The 24,220-nt window shown below is 30.8% G+C and overlaps 1 protein-coding gene across 1 annotated transcript; it reads right to left on the reverse strand.

The window, feature by feature from the left end:
- Window positions 1-8,337: 8,337 nt before the first annotated feature.
- On the reverse strand, window positions 8,338-20,520 carry LOC134695695 (uncharacterized). Its single transcript, XM_063557058.1, has 4 exons — window positions 20,429-20,520; window positions 12,086-13,389; window positions 11,875-11,958; window positions 8,338-11,787 (listed from the first exon to the last, which is right to left on the reverse strand). Exons 2-3 carry the CDS (start codon window positions 13,347-13,349, stop codon window positions 11,921-11,923), a joined length of 1,302 nt encoding a protein of 433 aa, XP_063413128.1. The 5' UTR covers window positions 13,350-13,389; window positions 20,429-20,520; the 3' UTR covers window positions 8,338-11,787; window positions 11,875-11,920.
- Window positions 20,521-24,220: the final 3,700 nt, after the last annotated feature.

Genomic DNA, 24,220 nt, shown 5'->3' on the forward strand with positions numbered 1-24,220 from the left:
TTTGACTATTTTAATAAATGTGTATTAACAGATTGGTTTGTAGCAACCCTTTGTTATCTGTGTATCCAATATCATTTAAGATTTTTCATAATTTCTTTTATATGCAAGAAACCAATGCTTTTAAAATATATTTGGTATAAAATATTACTATTGGACTAGAATTTGAAAAGTTGATATCTACAGCAATTGATATCAGGGTCAGATATTTTTCCTTTGAAAAATCCTTTGTCATAATATTATATATAATTGAAAGTATTTTCTGCCTTTAATATTTTTTTAAAGAGATATATAGATTGATTACAGTTTATTCTAGTGCCTTACCACAAATTTTACAATGAATATGCACTTTTAAAATGTTTATGTCAAATTTTATACCTGTAAGCCTTATCAAATATACAAATATTTACACACTAACTGTTGAGGCAACATTTAATTTTTCGCTGTTTTGTACTTAAATGTCCACCTTTATACATCGCAATATGAAACATCTCTTTTTCCTCATTAGATGAAAATGAAATTTCCCTTTTATAAAGTATTCAGAAATTTGTATTTTGACCAATGACTGTAGTCTTATGTACGTTATGCTGGTCATTAGAGCATAGTTTAAGGACGCAAGAATATACCATATAACAGTATTATATTAATGATATTGTAATGCCCCTTCTACTGCCATGACTGCAGAGGGGCATCTAGTGTTTCCTAGCATGTCCACCTGTCTGTATGTTTAAGAAATAATTCATGGGGGCTTGAATATATCGTTATTTTACCACGGGTTGGCCCTTTATGACAAATATTTTACCCTGAGCGATAGCGAGGGGTAAAATATCGGCATAAAGGGACAACCCGTGGTAAAATCTAGATATATTCAAGCCCCCATGAATTATTTCGATTCTAATAGGACAAATACGGCATTTTTTTTGGATCGAAGCGCTCTAGGTGGAGGCCATTATTTGCCGTTCCCATAAATTAACGCACTTTTAGATTGGCGTAAAAGAACGGAGCAAACAGAATAAGTGACATGCTCAAACTATTTACAAAACTTATTTAGATATATTTGAATGAATTTTAATGATAACTTACTTATATATGTCTTCTATGTATATAAAAAAAAATGGGCTAATACCACATTTTAGCATCGTTTGTTTACGTTTCCTTGTTGTGATGATTTTCGGTATCAAAAGCGTGTATTTTACCGTAAAATGCTCAAATTATAACGTCATCATTCTATGACGTCGGGTACTTCATTCATAAAAAACCATATGACGTGGGAGTACGATCGGAACAGCCAATGCAATATATTCATATTTTACCACGGGTGTGTACTCAAAGCGTTTGAAGGACGTCATGTTAGAATTTGAAATTGGTTTCAGTCCCCTTCTTTTAGTCTGTCTCAATCAAATGTGTTATGAAAGTTATAAACAAAGCATATAATACCACAAAAAAATTGATTAAGTTCAAGTTTGAATTTTTAATTTGTGTTTTCTCTTTTGAGTTTGCCTTTAACCAAATACTAAGAATCTTATGCACAATGCTTATTACCATAAAGATAAGGTCAAGGTCAAATTTCGGTGGCGTCACTTTAACAGTTCTCTAGTTATGTCCCTTTATATTGTTATATTTAATTAGATACTTGTTGTTATGGAATATCAATATCACAGTTTTGTTTGCAGTTCAATGTATTGTTTTGCTAGCTTACATAGATGAAAACAATGGATTTCAGTTGTTTCTTGTTTAATAATCAAGAATGTTATTGGGTTTGTAAAACCACTGTATGTATCTGTGATAAGAATATTTTTAGATTTTTATGTATTTGATATTTTAAAACAGACCAATTGTATATTTTTTGTAATATGTATTTTGATATGAGTTCAATGTCTTTGACATTTGTTTGTTATTTCTGTGATAATTTTGACTAGTTCTTCCATTGGAAATATGTTTAGATGACAATTGGCTAGATAATAAAATAGCTTTAAAATATGTTTATTTTCTTGCTTTTTTTCTTTGTAAGCAATGTCATATTCTATGATACTGTTCACACAAAAATATATATTCCTCACTACAATTAATAAGGAGATGTGGTATGTGGACTTTAAAATTTTAAATGATATATAAAAAAGAAGATGTGGTATGCTTGCCGATGAGACAACTATCCACAAAAGACCAAAATGACACAGACATTGACATCTATAGGTCATCATAGGGCCTTCAACAGTGAGCAAAGCCCATACCACATAGTCAGCTATAAAAGGTATGACCTTAAATGATACAACTATCCAATAAAGTTGAAATGAAGAAGATGCATGCAATTATAGGAAACCAAGCAGCTTTCAATTATGAGAAAAACACAAACAGTAGTCAGCTATAAAAGCAGTGACATGAAAAATATAAATTAATTCAATTGAGAAAATGAATGACCTCAATTACAACAAAACATTTTACGAAAAAATAAATATGACAGACGTAAATCATTGACAACCACAGAACTACAGGCTCCTGGAATGGGACAGGCACAAAAATAATATGACAATTTGTGAATACAATACCTAAGCATATTAAGTCAAATTTTATAAAGTGCTAGCTCCATGAAAGACCCATCTAATCAATCCATTTAATATAGAAACTCTCTAATAGTCTACCAGATGATCACAAACTTAGAGGGGGTGGGGTGTACTTTAATATGAATTCTCAATAACAAAGTTACAATTATCCCATCATATATTTTCCATGAGAAATAAATAGATTTCACAGATATGCATACAGTTCATTTATGTCTGTTGTTTAAAAAGCATATGTAATTAATGTTGAGCCACAAATATAACTTGTGTACACATTGAATATAAGTCCATTACAAATACAATAGTAATACATTCAATGATATGCCTAAAATCAGAGCCATTTTCATTACACTATTTATCTGAATTCATGCATCATCTTGATTATGGATTATTTGATGGTACAAATTATCAAATCAATATGGCTTATAATGGTATTTAGACTTTTTATATTTTTTTAAGCGTTACTAATGAATCTTCTGTAGACCAAAACCAATGTTTGGTGTACAAAATTTGAATTCTTGTATCTGCCATGAGTTTACTTAAATGCAGTTCATCTTTAGAAATGACCATCAATTTATAGTAGTTTATAAAAAGAATAGGGTCTTATTATTTTTACTTACATTGAACACCAAAGTCTCTCAATATTTTTCTCACATACCGGTACATCAGTTATGGTTGACATACTGCTTATAGTTTTTTACATCCTACAATCATTCCAAACAACAAATATGCTTTAAATATAGATGACCTATTATACATGGAAGAAATAAACTTAACCAGGAAAACTTTGACCAATAAAACCATGAAAATGAGGTCATCATAAAATGATAATTGTCAGACATTTACACCTTACAATTATTCTGTTCACCAAATATAGACTTATTTAGTTGACCTATTGCTATTAGTAAAAGAATAACAGATAACCATAAAAATGAGGTCAAGGTCAAATTCAAAATGCTAGCCTGAAATGTACTTTGTAACAAATTCTCAAACACCAAATATTGTTGACCTTCACAGTTTTAGAACAACAGGCCAAAACACAAAAACTTAATTTTAACCACTGAACCATGAATGAGGTCAAGATCAGATGGACATTTACACCTTACATTCATTCCATACACCAAATATAGTACACCTATTGCATACAGTATTAGAAAAAACAGACCAAAACATAAATCTTAACTGAACCATGAAAATGAAACCAAGTAAAATGACAACTGCAAGTTGAACATGTACACCTCACAACCATTCCATACACCTAATAAAGTAGAACAGCTTTTGCTTATAATTTCTGAGATATGGCCTTTTTTGATTGAGTTAAGTCTGCCAATTGATATTTTATCGTATGTTTTTCTATGTTGTGATGTTATGCTATTGTTTCAGAAAAAGGGAGAAGATTTGGATCCATTAAAACGTTTAATCCCACTGCAAATGTTTGCACCTGTCCTAAGTCAGGAATCTGATGTACAGTAGTTGTCGTTTGTTTATGTAATATATGTGTTTCTCGTAACTCGATTTGTTTATATAGATTAGACCGTTGGTTTTCCCTTTTGAATGGTTTTACACTAGTAATTTTGGGGCCCTTTATAGCTTGTTGTTCGGTGTGAGCCAAGGCTCCATGTTGAAGGCCGTACTTTAACCTATAATGGTTTACTTTTTAAATTGTTATTTGGATGGAGAGTTGTCTCATTGGCACTCACACCACATCTTCCTATATCTATTGACCAACAAAACTTAACGTTGTTCTTTGATCAATAATATGAGGCACATGTCAAGTGAAAACTGTCGGACAAGCATGAGAACCATGCAAGGTATGCACATATAAATATAGTTATCCTGTTACTCACAACAAGAGAGAAATTGAGAATACTAAATATCTTAACTTTTTTCAAGAAGTCATTGAACCATGAAAATGAGGTCAAGGACAATGGACATAAGACAGACGAAAACCTCAAATCATGAGGCATTTACATACAAAATATAAAGGTTCCAAGTCTTCTACAAAATGTATCTTCTGAAATATTAAACTTTAAAGATGTTAGCTTTCAGCAACTGAAGTTGCAGGCTAAAAACACCTTAACATTGACCTATGAACCATAAAATGAGGTCACTGACAGAAGATACATGCCAGACACAGACACCATAAAATTATTCCATACACAAAAAAAGTTGACCTGTTGCTTAATGTATCTGACAAATAGACCAAACCACAAAAACTGAACGTTGTCCAATGAACCATGAAATGAGGACAAGGTCAGATGATACAATTATCCCATACTCTAAATATAGTTCAGATACTGCTTTATACAGTCTCTGAGAAAGGAACCTTTGTAAATCATGTAACGCTTACCCTGATCACCGATGAATGAATTGAGGTTGTGGTCAGGTGAACTCTGTCTGAAGGACAAGTTACCAAACATTTCAAGGATCCCAATTACCAAATATTGTTATCATAATTCTTGGATAAGGAATGAGAAATACACATAACCAAACTAAAACAAAAATCAAGCAGTCATTTATATAACACCTATACAACCACATCATACCATCAGATTACTGCAAAAAAATTGCAATTTTTTTTTTCAAGCAATCACTTAACCATAAGAATAAGGTCAGCGACAATGGACATATGACAGAATGAAACTTCGTAACATAAGGTATATATGTGAGGAAGTTGCCATAGGCAGATTGTGTTGTATTCTGTGACTTTTGTCACAGGCTTGACAGAAACAGTATATAAAGACAAAGAGCCATTAAAAACAGTTGGTCCAGTAACACAATATGGTGGAGTTAAACATGTGTAAACACATCCTCTTTTTCTTATTTAGATTATGTCCAAAACGTTTGGCGAGAGATATTCAGCTATTATGGCCTTTAAAGTAATTCAAGAATAACAACCAATATCTTTTATTGTCCCACATTGTGACATATAATATAAATATACAAAATACTAACAATAAAACAAAGGAATGTTGCTGGTGGATCTCAATACTAACGTCTTGATCATACATTATATCCATACAAAAATAACCAAATCTAACTGATATCACAGATGCATGTATGTTCTGTACAATAATTCAAACAGGTGTTTATGATAATTATAAAGATATTTGAGAAAATTACATGTAATTTGCAAAATCACAAAAATGATGTTATAATTGGCAGGGCTCATAAAATTACTGAAATAAAATTTACATTTTTAGTTATTCATCATACTGACATTAGGTTGTGATGAGCGAAAATATGAGTAAACAAATCTTCACATGATCTTATAATCTCACAATGATGATAAATTATAACATAAGTCTTTATAAGACATGTAAGACTATTGTAAACATGGTATACCTGTAATTATTTTGGTTTTGTTAATATCGTGGTTAAGTATCAGGTTATCTATTAAATGGATTGGCTTTGGGTAAAATATAGAGAATAATGATGCTGAGAAGTATTAATCCTTACCATGCTGAGTTGTTTTCAGAAATTGTCTAAATTTCGAGAATTTGCAAAAATATGCAAATGATATGCAAATGAGCTGTACCCTGATGCTGATGCATACTGATTGCAATAAATCTAAAATAGGGGATCACAAGGTGGGGTGGTCGGGGTGAGGAGACGGGGTGAGGAGACGGGGAAGGGTGGGCGGGAATTTGCCCAAAAGTTGGTCCTCAGGTACAAAAAGCGTCAATTTTGACTTTTTTTCGTTCTTTTTCTCAACCTGTAAGTCCGAGAGATGCTAATAGATGCATCCATCTGTAGTTTACATGTAGCGTGGACACCAGTGAACACTTTTATCACAACAGTTGTCAGGTCAGAGTGAAACTGATTTGGGTTCATCAGTGTAAAGAAGGTCATTTGCACCAAAATTCACAAAATTTCGGAATTTTTCCAATTTTGAACTTTAACTGAACTCCGTGATTCAAACCTTAAGGGCATACGATACAGTTACAGGGGAGGTAATGAAGTTGCTAATGTAAAATGTTATTTTCGCGACGTCAAACTGTGACATATTGGGAAAAGATGCATTTTTCAACTGATTTTTAACATTCAAACTGATTTAATTTGAAAACGAGATCATGGACCCCTATTTTTCAAAACAGCAATTTGTTTCATTTTGCAGGGAGATTATGTGACTCAATTTTTATAAAACTGTAAATAGAGGATTTTTTTTAATTTTGATAAACATGCAGCAAAAAATGACGTATTTTCCTAAATTCATGAACATTTGATAAATATGAGTTATTTCTGAACAAAAAAAGCAAAATTTTTTAGGATACTTATAAAAAACAGAAATTACAGATTATTTAACAAAAAACAATTTGTGTTTATCTTTTATAACAAAATAGTTATGTTTTTCTTTCGAAAAAGAAATTACGGCCACAAATCTGAATGTTGAGCAAATATACAAAATTTCCACCTCATTTTACTCAAAAAGTAGCACATGAAGGTATATTTTTTAATACATATTTGATTTAATCAGGTAAAAAATAGCCTATATGCAAATTTTCATGAACTTTTAAATACAGGATCAAAACTGTACCTTATGCCCTTAAAGGTAAGCCCACCCCTCCAAAAAAACCTAATTTTGTCTGATATCAAATTTTGAAGTTCGTATTTGAGCTCAAAATGAATATTTAAAGTGAGAAACATGACATGAATAGTTTCAGATTGAGGAAAAGTGCATACACTACGAATTAAATGGTATTACGATGACCTCTAAATGTATGGCGCGCTATTGATGCCAAAATAACGATATTCTGGGTACGGCCGTAATATTACGGCCCCCGCACGACAAGGGTTAAAAGGGATATAATACACTCAGTGTACTTATTCCTGCAATGTAAGTCCCAAAATTCAAAACATCCATTGATTAAAAAAAAAAAGGTGGCACAACACCTATGTTCAATATAAAACAAAGAATTTGTAAACTTGTGGTATGATTTGCAATAAGAGCTGTCCATTAGAGCCTGTAGAACTTAAAATATCACCAGGTCATTTATATGACCTTCAAAGTTTGTATTGTTTCTGGTTTTGTTATATATATGAGTGTCAGTTGAGTAAATATTTGCAGACAATGACACAAAACACAACAAAAACTTTTATAAAAATCCATATTTAGTAACTAAACAATAATTAAAATCTATATTAAAATATAATCTTCCTAGCAATGGAGGAAAATCCAGTAAAGAAATGTAATACTGGATCGCTCTACAAAATGTATATACCGGGATATAGTAAAAATGCAAAGAGACCGTGCCTTACAACTTTATATATTTTGAAAATTCTCGATTTCAGATATGTTTAAACATTTTATGCATTATCCTTTTACTTACAAAAAAAAAATACAAATTATGAATATAAACATTATAAGAAAAATGTCCTGATACAAAAGGTGTACAATAAATATATGTACATATGAAGAAAAAATATCACATAAATATTGTTCTCTTTTACTGATGGTTAAAATACATGAAAATAGGCATGAAAAGGCTGTGTTGAATATGCACAATGCTTACTGATACATTTCAGGACCCTTACATTTTATGTAAGTTACCCATGGTTTTGATAGTTTGATATGGGTAACCATAGGCTGCCTTGTGCATACCCAAATACAGCCATACATTGTACATAACATAACAATACTTCATGAGTATTAAAACAGATTATTTCAAACACTTTGTTCAAGATTGTAAGACAAATATCTAGAAATATCAAAGAGAAAAAGTTGAAAAAATTATGCTTCTTTTACAAGTATTTTCCACACATGCAGTATAAATAAATTTCAGTATAACATAGTACTATAGCATTGAAATAATCAAATAAAACCAATGAGAAGTTAAAATTTAAAATTTACCAGTGTCATTACTGTTTGACTGCACAGAAAATTATCATTTTCACTAATTTTTCTTCTTTTATTCAGATTAAATAAGACCCCTTTCACACTAGGACATTTCTATCGATATAAACTAGACCGGTTCACTTTAGATCGGTTTATGGGCTAATGTGAACGCATTGATTCGATCTTCAATCGGTCTAAACTAAAACACCAAAAGAGGTAGTTTAGTTTGAATCGATCTAAAGTAAACCGATCTTAATTTAGATGTGAACGCAGAGATCGGTTTAAACTAGTACGATTGAATCAAAATACTGTATGCGCATGTATAGCGGCAAAACTATCTTAGAAGTGCGTTGTTTAACCCATATTTATCTGTTACAAGACCTTTAAAACAAACTGAAAACATGCTGTCTTAGCCATAGCATAGACTTGTGAAATCTGTGTCTTCTTTTCTTGTGTTGATTTTTTTGTTCTTTGCAGGAACCGCCGTATTTCCGGTGTCGTGTTGTAACTTCTTTGCTACAGTTATATTTTTCAAAATTAAGAATACTGCAATAACACCAGTATCAAAATTTTAACTTGTGATTCAAGAGAAATAATAATTTTATCCAATTTTTCCCCCAAGTGTGTGTATCAGTGTATCAACAAATCAGTTCTATTTATACACAGTGTTTACATTTTACGGGCAAAAAGGTTAGATCGATTGCGCTTTTAATTGTAGTGTGAACGCAGTGGTTCAGATTAGACCGATAGAGATCGTTTTGATTAAAGATAATGTGAACGCTAACTGGTTTTATTTAGATCGATTCAAATAAGATCTATAAAAAAAAATGCTAGTGTGAACAGGGTCTAAGTGGCCAGTATTTCCCCAAATCACATACATATAAAATATACATATACAGAGATACATCCAATTTGCCATTTACAAAGCAGTTTTAATATTAAATAAACAAATTAGAAAAAAAAAATGTAAAATGTTCCCACAAATAGATTTGCCACAGATTATAGATTTCTTACTAATCCTACATGTATAAGCAAACACTAAAAATAACAATAACAATATAATACAATAAAGTAGCAAAATGGATTTCAGAATAAATGCAACTTTCAATATAATGTTCGCAATACTATTAATAAATATATATTTTTTACAATCAAATTATGTCCCTTTGAATTTATTTTGAAATCCAAAAAATTCTAAAATTAAAGATAACTTGCAATAATATATATATAATTACACCCTGAACATCAATTCAAAATAGAAACATTGAATATAAACTCATAATAAGGTTAAAAAAGGATTGTATTGGTTGTTTTGAGTTAATGTTCTGATCACCATTTTGAAGAAAACAAGAATGTGTCCATAGTACACGGATACCCATTCGCACCATCATTTTCTATGTTAACCCTTTCATCCCCGACGTTGCTTTGAGGCATTACCTGACATTTGCAAGACGTTGCTTCAACGCATCACCTGACGTTGGCCCGATGAAACTTAGAGTCATAGTTTTTCGGTATTTTTAAAATCAGTTTTATAACAAAATGATGGGGCATATGAACGGGAAAATGGACATAGTCATTGAGCGTATTTTGAAATTTGTTTTTATGCTTCGTTTAGTGTAATCGTACGTTTTAAAAACTTAACAAATAGTTTGTACAAAAAAAAATAGCCGGCCAAAAAAAAATCAACATAACCGCCTCATTGAGGTAAAATGTTTGCTCCCTAAATACAAATACAGTGTACAGTAATAACAGTCAATCATAGGCGTAGCCAGAATAGTTGATTAGTTATGATTGTAATATCAAAATAAAGAATTACAAAGGGAGATAAACCATGCATATCCACATTTCTACTATAAACACAATATATATATTAATATATAAAAATATACTTTAAAAACTAAATACTCTTTTAAACAAAAACAAAGGTGGGTTTTGCTTTCTAATTTAATCACATATTTCGTTCTTTTTCCAAATAGTATTTTTTACATAATAAGTTTATTTTGTAACAACATAAAGTTTGTGTATGCATGTATCATGTGCATAGACCTTTTTAAATTTAAAACAAGAATGTGTCCCCAGTACATGGATACCCCACTCACACAATCATTTTCTATGTTCAGTGGACCATGAAATAGTGGTCAAAACACTTATTTTGGCATTAAAATTAGAAAGACTTCAACTTCATCAAAAACTGACCAAAAAATTTAACCTAAAGACTAATTTGTGTGTTCTATATGTTTTATTTCCCTTTTTCTTATCAAAACAATATATTGGTTAAAAGGTCAAACTACCACCATTTATTATGCTACTTCTGTATAAATTTAAGGTATAAATGGTTCAAAATCATTCTTCTTGCGTACTATAATGAACAAGTAAGGACAACTAGACATTTAGAATTCAGTACATTTTAAACATTGTCAAAAATAAATACATGTGATGATGTGAAAAAAAGTAAACATAAGAGACTAGCTGGCAAGACTCACATAAAAATATTAGCTTATCATTAAATCATCAATGAATAATAGTACAAATATTTTTTATAGGAGACATGCAAAAAAAAAAGCTAACATAAATAAAATATATATAAACTGGAGACCCACATATGACTGATTTTGTCCATAAATATTTTATTCCATGTTACACAGCATAAAACAATTTGTATAAATATATAGCAATTATCAGGAAATTTGACCCATACAAAAAATTTTCTTTTTCTTTCCACTTCTTTCTCGAAATCAACATATACAATATCACAACTCTTTTAGACACAAAATAAAGTTTTTTCCTATTTAGGTTTTTGTCTCATTCAATTTTGCTTTTTAGATTTTCTCTCAAGATATTTCCACAATTCTACTAGACACAGATACTAAGTACATGTAATTTAGCAATGTTAGCAATGCCTTTAAAATGTACAAGGGAGGCTTGTAAATAGGCAGCATTTTGAAAATAACAGACAATTTTAAAGTGAATTTAATTGTCAATGAAATTTTACTTTTATGAAAAGGAAAAACAACTTTAATAGACAGTGTCAATAGTAAACCCAGAAGAGAAGATACATGTAGTTATGACTAAAACAATTATGCCTATTTCTTTAACAAGATTGAATTTGTTTTAGTTATAACCTATCATTAATAAGCCATCTAGTACATGTAATCATTCTTAATTTATAAACTGTTATGCTACTGTTTAGAAAACATTTTTAAATGATAAGCTGTTTACCTATTGTTCTTGTTTTCTTCATTTGTTTTTCATTAATAAACTATTCAGCTACTGTTAAGTGTTTTGGTAAGCATTTTCATTGATAAGCTGTTAAACTACTGGTTTGGTAAGTGTTTTTCATTAACAAACTGTTTAACAACTATTTTGCTAAAGCTTTTTCATTGATAAGCTGTTTACCTACTATTTTGGTAAGCGTTTTTTTTTTTATTAACAAACTTTTTAACTTCTATTTTGCTAAGCGTTTTTCACTGATAAGCTGTTTACCTACTATTTTGGTAAGCGTTTTTTTTATTAACAAACTTTTTAACTACTATTTTGCTAAGCGTTTTTCACTGATAAGCTGTTTACCTACTATTTTGGTAAGCATTTTTTTTATTAACAAAGTTTTTAACTACTATTTTGGTAAGTGTTTTTTTTATTAACAAAGTTTTTAACTACTATTTTGTTAAGCGTTTTTCACTGATAAGCTGTTTACCTAATGTTGTTAAATGTTTCATTGTTCCTTTCCATAATATATTCATCATTTCAGTAATATCCCCCCAGGCACTGACAGACATGTACTGTAACCTTTTGTTCCCACTGTAATCCTGTAGTCCCATATCTTTATTTAGGGTCATCCCTTCTAGAATCTGCTTGTATTGTGGATTATCAAGCTTTTCAAACATGACACTAAATAAGTAAGCATCATCAACGGGAATAAATGGAGTGTCAACTGATATGCTGCGTAAAACTGGTACCAAATCCCCAGGAAATATGGCCGTATATCCAGAACATGTTTTAGGGAATACGTCAGGATCTTTTATCGGATATGCTGTTTCTGGAATATTCCATTTACTAGTCTTTGTCCTGACGACATGGCTGTTTTCTTTGTAATGACAAGCAACAAAATTCTCTTTCTCCCATACTTCTGAAATAAATTCTTCAACAAGCATGAATGGATTTACAAAAAAGTCATCATCCACTTTAACTATATATCTAGGTACTGGACTTGAGCAAAAATCAACAACCCATTGTAAAAATGTTAAAACTTTATAACTTAAATTTCTCTGATTATCTTCAAAATCGGTTTGAACAATATCCTTATGAGCCTCGCTTTCTTTGATAATTTTACTTTTCTCTTCTTCATTTGCTCCTTTTCCAAGAATAAAAACGATCCTAACAGTCAACTTTTTAAAATTTTCTGGATGAGCATAGGTCTGTCGAATTGCTTTTCTATTTTTCTCATTGCTATTTTTGCTATGAATATAAAATAAAATATCTGTTTTTCCTTTGCAAATATTATCCCCTTTTATTAAATATTTTGGTTGGTTTGAGCTTTGGACACTAGAATCTTTTAAGAGTTCATTTCGTTTAGGCCTCTCATCGAACCACTTATAAACTTCTTCTTCCTTGTAGGTGCTATAAAATTCTCCTTCTTTCTTTCTTATAGATTCTTTTTTTAATTCTCTCTCTTGTTCTTTTTTTATTTCCTCTAACTCTTTCTGTACTTTTGCTTCTAAGTCAGGTTGCAGAAAGTCTGAATCTTCCAAAATATCTTTTTTGTTACTGTCTTTATGTTTATTTTCTTTCTCAAGACTTTTAGGAATAGTATGTATTGTGCTACTAATTTTATTAAGAGCATCTGTCCCTGATTTTCTATAGGCATAGTGTATACTTAAAATACATGCCCAAATAATAACAAACATTAAAATGTTTTCTATTTTGGACAATGTAATAAATGATGTTCCTTTTCTTCCCATATTGTGATCTGTTGGTTATGATGAAATGTATATGTATTATCTGAAAAATAAAAACATAACAATTACAATGCAGTTATACACACATGATCTTTTAAAATAACACATACTGGAAAAGAATAACTTGAGTTGGTGGCCATGCATGTAAATGAAACATTCATAGTTCAAATAATGAAGGAGGTATTGCTGTTTTTTGTAAGAGTTTTTTATGTAACGGTATTATTGTTGAAAAAGAATTAAATGATGGTATTATTCTGTTAAAACTTGACCATAGTTTCTTTGATACTGATAAAGATATTTTTATTTGTTTTTCTTATGTACCACACGAAAGATCTAATTATTACCAATTATGTGATATAGATTTTCACGATATTATTGAAAGTATTGTAAATAACTATAGTGATAAAGGTATTGTTTTGGTATGTGGAGATTTAAATAGCCGCATAGGTGAATTAAGTGATTTTTTACTTAATGACGATCTAGATAAATATGTCGAAAGTGTTGAGCACGTTGTAAACCCCATTATTTCTGACAGAAGTTCAATGGACAAAACAGTTAATGCATTTGGCCGTAAACTATTACAAATGTGTTTTAACACGGGTTTAGTTGTAGCCAATGGCAGGCTTTGTAATGACAAAAATGGTAATTTTACGTTCTGTACAGCCAAAGGAAGAAGTGTAAATGACTACCTACTAGTGCCCCCGAGCGAATGTAGATTAATCAATGATTTTAAAGTGTTACCTATGAACGAATTTTCTGATCACATGCCTGTTTACTTCCAACTAGACTTATCTGTTATTCGTCAACAAAACCTCCCCCGAATCCATAAATTCATTAAATGGGACAACAATAAGTGCGATGAGTATATTAAAATTTTACAGTCTCATATTGACAGCCTCTTGAGTTTGGTGAATGATCTAACTTCCGAAATTGATATTAATAACGCAGTGAGGGAGATAACCCGAACTATCTATGAAAGTGCATATAAAGTTTTTGGACACTCTGTTTTAACTCGAGACGATATATATGTTAAACGACCAAATAACGAATGGTTTAACGAGAAATGCGCAAATTCACGAATAGAATTTCACACTGCTAGAAATTTTTATATGCGTCATCCGACAGATACAAATAGACATTCATATATAACGACTAGAAACAAATTTAATAAAGTCAAACGTAATGCACAGTTTAACTTCAAGAAAAGGAAAGGAATCGAACTTTGTAATATTGCAAAAAGGGAACCTAGAAAGTTTTGGTCCGCTGTAAAACCGAAAAACAGATCAAAATGTTTAGTTGAAAATAATGAGATGTTGAACTATTTCGAAAATATTTTGGGATCGAACCCACCAGAACTTTGTGATGAAGTTTTACATTTATTAAACAATACCGACTTTGGTGAAATAAGTATTGATATTCTCGATTCAGAAATTACAGAAGATGAAATTATAAAAGCTATACAGAAACTTAAAACTGGCAAAAGTTCGGGAAACGATGATATAATTGGTGAAATGTTAGCTGCGAATCCTCTTTTCTTTGCGCCTATTTTTAAAATTCTTTTCAACTCTATGTTTGACAATGGAATATATCCAGATAATTGGACCGAATGCATAGTTATCCCTGTACCCAAAAGCGGTGATTTGTCGGACCCTAACAATTTCAGGCCGATTGTATTGGTGAGCATTCTTTCTAAGATATTTACTAGCATATTAACGGAACGTTTGCTGTCGTGGTCGGAAGACGAAGAGAAATTAATAGACAATCAGTTTGGATTTCGTCCTGGTCGTTCAACTGTTGACGCCATTTTCACACTGCATGGAATTATATCACATGTTTTAGTACATAAGCTTCAGCTTTTTTGTGCCTTCGTGGACTTTCGCAAGGCTTTTGATAAACTACACAGAAGAATTTTGATATACAAACTGCTAAAGAATGGCATTAGTAACAAATTTGTTTCTATTATTAAAACTTTATATTCATCAGTGCGTCTTCGTGTACGATCTGGAGGAGTGCTATCAGATGCATTTGACAATTTTCTTGGTGTAAAACAAGGGGAACCTTTATCGCCTTTGCTGTTTTTGTTTTTTATTAACGACATTATTGAAGATATTTCCGTTGAAACAGATAAAGACATCGTGTCTCTAAATGGATTTTTAATATATTTGATCTTATTTGCTGATGATACCGTACTTTTTGGAAAATCAACGAATGTGTTGCAACATTTACTGAATAAATTACTACTATATTGTAATAAATGGAACATAGAAGTAAACACGGAGAAGACAAAAGTTGTTGTTTTCCGAAATGGATGGAGGCCTGTGGTAAACCGTTTTTATTACAACGACAGAGAATTAGAAATTGTGAACTCCTATGTATACCTCGGTGTATTGCTCCACTATAATGGAAAATTTTTACAAACTCAAAAGCGTTTATCTCAACAAGGATCAAGAGCTTTATCTTCACTAATAAATTCATTGAAACAAATATATGTGACTACTGAACAACAAATTTTCCTATTCGATAGTATGGTTGGATCCGTTTTAAGTTATGGGTCTGAAATATGGGGTTTTCATCGTGCTGGTGATATAGAGCTTATATATAATAGATTTTGTAGATTTATTTTGAAACTTGGTAAAAAAGTCCCTACAAATTTTTTATATGGTGAACTTGGGCACTTGCCATTGCATATTTTGAGAAAATATAAAATCCTGAAATATTGGATTCATATTGTAACTAATAAACCTCATATTGTATATGAAGTTTATAAACTTTTGTACAAAGATGCAAATAAAGGTAAAATTAATTGGGCGTCTAACGTAAAAAAATTGTTATGTAACCTTGGATTTTATGATGTATGGATTTCACAAGATAGTAGTAAATTATCATTTGATTGTATAAAAACACATATTAAAGATCAATTTTTACAAAGCTGGAATACAGCTTTAGAAGAATGTAGTAAACTTTGTATTTATAAACGATATAAACTAGAATTTGGTTTTGAAAAATACTTAGATTTTCATTGTAATGTATCTATATTAACAAAACTACGTAGCGGCACACTTAAATTAAATGTTGAAGTTGGTCGTTATCTAAATACTCAAAGAGAAAACAGAATTTGTATGTGTTGTAATATGAATGTTTTAGAGGACGAGTATCATTTTGTTTTATCATGTTCAGCGTATAGATCTGTACGTATAGAATTTTTACCTTTATTCTACTGTTCTTGGCCAAATCGGCACAAGTTAGATAATTTATTACAAGCTCATTCTAAATCTCTGACAGTAAAACTATGTAACTATTTAAATGCAGCTTGGAAAATTAGATCACATATATTGTCATAATATTATTGTATACTCTGTAACTACTGTTCTCTGCTGTCTTTTGTTTGTCATATATTGTATATATTTTCGTTTGCCATAGCATGTATATGCTTCTTGCAAATAAAGTATTCATTCAAATATATATTCTGTTTCACTTTTTTGGTCTTTTGGAAAATGTTCTTTGTGAGCTCTGTACAATGTATTTTGCCCCTCCTCTGCCAACATGACCACGACATTTATTGTGCATGAACACATATATAAAAATTGCTGATTTCTATCCAATGCAATCATAGGTTTTAACATCTTTTCAATTTAGACTTATTTATATTTTCTTCATTGGGGCTTGAATTAAATTTGCCTTCAGGTTTATACAATTCGTTCATCCTTTTTTGACTCTTTAAATTCAAGAGTCTATCCTAAATTGAGGTTAATTATAACATTGGCCTTCCAAATACCGTTTTGACTCTAAACATCACTGGAGAGACATTAATTGTTGCAGTATATATATATACATGTATACCATATTTACACAAGTTTATTGTTTTCTATTTGGTGTCAAATTAATTTGTAATTAATATGATTAGGATCTATTTTGTAACATCTTGTGTCTGTTTATTTGGTAATTGCAGTGGCAGACAGCAGTGTTTAAAAACATCCATTGTTCTAACTTCAATCAGAGCTCAGACATGCATTTATGTATATTTTGTTTTTGACTTACAAAAGTCAAATAAGTATTTCTTACATGTCTTATAAAAATGTCATTTCTTTTATTATGTATTTTAATTTTCCAACTTATTTTAGGTGTATTTCTGTTTATGAACATGATGTAAAGACTTTAATTTAAATTTGCACAACCTACATGCATTAACCTATACTATCATAAACCTGTTCACAAGGACCTGAGCTACCTATATTTAATTATCTTATTAAACATTTTTACCTAAGACTATTTTATCATGTTTGTATGGTTATAGTTGGTTGCATTGAAAGTAAATAAACATTATTTTCTGTTTTTTAAGCTCTCTTGCATATTTTTCTTCATTGTCTTTCAATATTGTCATCATTTTAGTATAGTGTTGAGTTTATTGTTCCCTTATACCATGTATATGTTAGCGGCAATAAGAGAAATTAGGCATTAAGCTTAAATCCTAGGCAATAAGCTAACGCCTAGGCATTAAGTTATTGCCTGAAAATTTCAGGCATTTAGCTTATTTCCTGAAATCTGATGATGATTATTCATCCTATTGCCGAACATAATTTTAGGCAATAAGTAAACTCTCGAATTTGTGGATGTCTGTTGATTTATTCTCGATATAAAGTCGTTTCTTAATCATATTTATAATATTACATGTAGAAACACATATTCATTTGACAGATCTTTAAAAGTAAGTTTATCTAGTAATTTTAATAGAATTAACTCAATTTTTTTTAACGATATTGTGGTATTACAAAATATTAAAAAGATTTTTTTTTAAAGTGTTTGTATCCAATCAAAAAAAGGAGGGGGGAGATTCTATAGATTTATTATAATATTTATTTTAAAATGTGTACACTTCACTAGTTGAGCTGGTTTGAACTGCCTTCTAAACCCTTCCGTAACTTTTGTTAAAAAAAAATGATTTTAACACAAATTTCTATCAAGTTTTAATATTTTCAAATCATCATTTGATGCGTTTTAATCTAAATTAACATATTTCATTAGTGATTTTATTTCCGATCTTTTTAGGATGAAACTGGGCCCTGTAGTTTTGCATCGTTAAACTTAGATTTTTTTCTTATATAGATATAGGAAGATGTGGTGTGAGTGCCAATGAGACAACTCTCCATCCAAATAACACTTTAAAAGTAAACCATTATAGGTTAAAGTACGGCCTTCAACACGGAGCCTTGGCTCACACCGAACAACAAGCTATAAAGGCCCCAAAATTACTAGTGTAAAACCATTCAAACGGGAAAACCAACGGTCTAATCTATATAAACAAAACGAGAAACGAGAAACACGTATATGTTACATAAACAAACGACAACTACTGTACATCAGATTCCTGACTTAGAACAGGTGCAAACATTTGCAGCGGGATTAAACGTTTTAATGGATCCAAACCTTCTCCCTTTTTCTGAAACAATAGCATAACACAATATTTCAATTTTTTCATTTGCTATTTTCTTTTACGCCAATACCTAGAACAGCGGTTAGGACATCTTAGCTAAGATACTCATAAGTTAGCTTTGATGTCCATGCTGAGACGTGTCGGTCATAATTTTATCATAATTTCTGTCCTCAGAATATTTAATAGGATCGATCTTAGTACAGTCTTGATAAACAGGCCCCAGTTGTCATAATGTTATTATGTAACACATATATTTTTATTTAAATGAATAAATGTCATTTATTTACTTGCATTTATATTTTAGGCATTAAGCTTAATGCCTGCACACATTTTTCAGGATTTAAGCTTAAATCCTAGGATTTAAGACTAATGCCTAACATCATTTAGGCAACAGACTTACTGCCTAGGCGTTAGCTTATTGCCTAGGATTTAAGCTTAATGCCTAATTTCACTTATTGCCGCTAACATATACATTAATTAAATTATTTCCCCCAATTCATGTGACAAAAAAGTAAAAGACTATTGGGAGGAATAGTTGATAATCAAGCTATGACAACCCCTTTGTCCAAGTTAAATGAAGTACATGAATGAGAGAGTTAGGGAACTATGATTGCAAAACTATTCTAATTTTCAGACAATTTGATAAAAATAGTAAATTCATTTGTCCATCATTTATCTGTAATGTCTGTAGTATCAGGATCATTTAACAGTGTAATTAATTTATTGTACAAAATGATATGTCATTTTACATTATACAAATGTATGTCATAAATGCAATAAGGTTATCTTAATAGTACAATGTAACTTGATATGATTTAACATTGTTCATTAAAACAAAATGACCAAGCAACTGAGGAAGAATTAGTTGGTACAATCTACCAGAGTGGGTACAATTCATTGAGGGGCTTAATGGCGGGGTATCTGCACAGAAGAATGCAAAATAAAATTGCCATGGCTGCACGTACAATAAAAAAGCAAAACATGTTGCACGAAAAATAACCCTTTACCACCATCTTCATCCAGATACTGCAGAAGAGACACATTTATTTTGTTTATTTTAAATATCAGTCGGTTAAAGAGCTCTCAAGAGCTCATGTTCTTTGTAATTATGTATATATGCAACCCGACTTTAAATAAAGATTACTTTACTTTACTATAATGGTTTACTTTACTATACATTTGTTAAATTCATGTACTGCTGAAGTTAAATTGCACTTCAATTGAGTAAAAATATCTATAACAGCAGTATTACTCCATATATAGTAGTACAGTTATTTGTGGTGTAATATCTATCGTATCTGGGGGTCATATTGATTTTTGGGAGTTCTCTTCAGAGAAATCGTTGAACCGACATAACCGATAGACAGCTTCTTGTTGAAAATTGAGTAATGGAAAATTATTCGTTAGGATCCTTAAAACAAGTGATACATGTGCCCTGTCATTGTAATTTAAACTTAATGTATGGAAATACTGCAAATAAACTGAAAATACCGTATGATTTGATCAAGAAATCGTTGAACCGATACTAGACAGCTTCTTGTTGAAAACCGAGTAATGAAAAATTATTCGTTAGGATCCTCAAAACGAGTGATACCCTGTCATTGTTATATAAACTTAACGTGTGGAAATACTGCTATAAAACTGAAAATACCGTATGATTTGGTCAAGAAAGGAAGAAATGTTGAAAAAACTTTTGATCATTGATGTTGTTTTTTCCCCGGAAACGAAGTCTATGCATCTAGATCACAAACCAAATACGGTGAGAGTTTACGGTTATTGGTTCATTGTGAGGGTCTTGTTGGGGTATACAGAATAGATGAAATATTTGAAAGAACAACAACAAACAGAAAAAATCTTGTAAAGTAAAGATAAGATTTTTTTAAGAATAATGAATTTGAAAATAAAATAGTTTTAGCACGGTAGTATTGTGGAGACGTCGCGTACGGTGTTGGTGTTAGTTTTGGTAACGTCAAAATAACGTTACTTTTCATGCATTGTAACGTCGTACTTTTTTTTTATTTCGTGCAGCTCAATCATAAAGCGCGGTTTGCTTGACTTGCTACGTAGAGAACCGAAATGAAAAAGCGGTATATATTTTTTTTAAGTACAGTTGAATTAAAACGGAAAAATGATATTCATTTAAATTAGTATCCCCTTGGAGCAAAGATGTTTTCTGCTTCTTTTTCTTTTAGCTAAACACATGTGTTTATAGTGGATTGGGAAACAAGTTATTACAACTTATATTAATCCACTTTGAGGGTTCGAGTGCTTCCTTGTAGCCTTAGCCTGCTCTTCTCGAAATCTAAAAGGTTGAATTTCATGTGCAAGAGATATTGTTCTCTCTTAACACGGGTCAGTCTTTTATCGCTCCCTTCCGACGGACTTTCATTGTTTCACAAGACCAGCATACTCGCAAATGGTGTCAATGGCTTATTCTTTTATCCGCTTTTGATAATTTCCGAAAATAAATATTTTATTTGTTGAATCGTTTGTTTCATCGCCTGTATTAAATGTTAAAAGAGTCAACAATTGAAAGCAAATTCAAAATTAACCACAATAAAATTAATTTAATCAAATTTGCCAATTTCATAAAAGAAATTTAATCTCAACTATGAACAAGAACAGATGGGCCCAGATAATTTTAGCAAAAAACTACTAGGGGACATTTTAGCGCAGACATTAGAGCCCATTTAAGGGCAGGATAATCCGATTAATCCATTCGGCTGTATTTTCGATAGCCCATTTTAGCGAAAACTTTCCTAGTTGATTAATACTAAAACTAAGAAGGATTAATTGATGCTTGTTTAATATTATCATAGTTTCTATAGTTGTCACTCAGCTATTTACGTTTTTTTTTTTTATACTTTTATCAAATTGCAAACAACAACATATATAAGAATACAATGTAAAGGCGAATGTGTACCACAATCTAGACAAGATAAAGAGAAAAATCAGTTCCTACTGCAACTTTATCAACAGTATTGTACTGATTGTGCATGGGTTTTCTCTTCTAGATCTCGCGCATGGGTCTGTGTTTTTTTAATGGAAAGTGTGCAAACAAAATAAATATTGAAACAAATATATAAAGAAAAATGCAAGGATGAACTTAAGGATGTTTCATTAAACCTTGTATGTGCCCATCGAAATTGATAAAGAAGCATGCCAGCATTTTTAATCGTTGCATGTTCCTATATATATATATGTCCCTAGAAACACACTATCCATTCTTTCTGATTTGAAAATGTGCAATATAAATTGATCTTTATTCTATTATAATCGTTCGTTCTAAGACACCAGGTCCCATGTACTGAATAGAGAACATTCAAACTAGTCCCCCAAACTGCTTCAAATAATAGATAAAAGGGGAGGGAGAGGGTTTGAGAAACATTAAATCTGTTAAGAAAGTTTTGAATAAGCATTCAATGACATATTGGTCGATGGACGTCAGCCATAAACAATGAAACAATACACACAAAAAATGCGTCAATTTGGGTTACGCAATGTTTCAACCAATCTCATGATTATAATTAAATCATACTATTGGTAGAGAAATTCACAATTTGTTATATCAAATTGACAATTTGTTATTTCTAATTAATAATTTGTTATATCAAATTGATAATTTGTTATATCAAATTGATAATTTGTCATACCAAATTGATAATCTGTTATATCAAATTGATAATTTGTTATATCAAATTCATTATCTGTTATATCAAATTCATAATTCGTTATATCAAATTGGAAAAAGTTTATTAGCATGGTACGTTAAGGCTTCCGCAATTTTCAACGTTCTAGCACTACATGTCAAGTTTTACAGAACGTAACGTCAAAACAAGTAAAAAAGCATGGTGTGACACTATGACTAGACAAAAGTTGTCGCTGACTGTGTCGTTAATACTTCCGACATTTGATCGGAAATGCGTTCAAAAAATCCCTGAACAGTAGATTTTAATGTTATATAGTATTTTTTGTGCTATTATAATTTCAAAATTATCCCCCTCCAAAACTGTATAATAAGACTTATCATACTTGTAACAAAAATGTAAAAAACGGCGTTTTGTGACATTTTGACTAGACAAAAACAAATAAATGGCGTTTATTTTTTCTTCAATATTTTCTCTTAAAACTTGGACACAATTTTTTAGCATACACTTAAAAAAGAAGTTTTCACGTTCGAATACAATTTTATATCGTAGAAAAGACTGCAACTGCCTATTACTTTTCATAAGACACTTAACAAATACGCCAAAACGTCAGAAAACGGCGAGTGTGACATTTCAACGGATTTAATAAAATAAACAATTTAGGACATAATTTAAACAATACGTACTAATTGAAGACATAGAAAGTTGTATATTTATTGTATAATTTTGAAACAGGAAGGGTGGATATGTAAATTGTGGTTTGGATCTTCAGCATTCGTTCGAATCTTGAAGAGCTCCAAAATATATGCGAGATTTGGGTTTTGTGACAGAAATACAAATTTAAAAAAATCATTAATTCTGCCACGATCTTTTGAAATGTTGTAACAAAACTTTTTATTTATTTTTTCCTTATTATATACGGAATAAAAAGACATATCATTTTTGGAATAATCTATTATAATTAACTTTAAAAATCACTCTTAACTTCACCCCTATCCATATTTTTTTTCAATTTTCGGCTTGACCACAAAACAAAGTGAACTTTTCGTCCTGGTCAGTCGCGTCCAGTTAACGATGACGTCATAAAGAAAACATGCACCATCAACACCAAAGACTACTCTTGCTAGGAGTACAACTTTTTTTTATTAAGTTTAAAAAATGACAAGAATAACTTCAAAGCAAGGCTGATCATATGTCGCGGTGTTACTTGTCTACACGCTCAAAATCAGTGTTATTAGGGATCATCCGAGTAACAAAATGAATAAAAGTATTGATGTTAAGGCATATTCCATTTCTACTTTTAATTACGCACATTTTGATATATACATGTATATAGTTATCAATTCCGAAACTTCTAACAAATGCAATAAAGGCAAATTGGATTTGCAAAACCCGTATTATCACCAACACCGTACGCGACGTCTGATATATTTACTCCATGTACTCCTGATCAAAGCGGTTTACAAAACCAAATCAAGGATTTGTATAGTAAAACAAATCCTTGACCAAATGTATTGTATTCCCTTATGAACTGGGACACAATACATTGACTTTTATACTATTCCTTGTTTTCTCTAAAGCAGAGACATAAAATGCGTATATGTATTATTTGCCTCTGACAAAAGAAATATGAGTGATGATTTTAAAAAAAATGTCAAATTTTGAAATTTTGATTTGATTTTAAAGATTTACTAAATTCAAACAACCCAACAGTTGGACACTAGACACATAAACATATGCAATATAAACTTCTTGGTAGTGTCATACAAGTTGAAACATTTTTTGATAAACGGCGG

Source organism: Mytilus trossulus, chromosome 14 (assembly GCF_036588685.1).
Source record: "Mytilus trossulus isolate FHL-02 chromosome 14, PNRI_Mtr1.1.1.hap1, whole genome shotgun sequence".
NCBI classification, from domain to species: Eukaryota; Metazoa; Mollusca; class Bivalvia; order Mytilida; family Mytilidae; genus Mytilus; species Mytilus trossulus.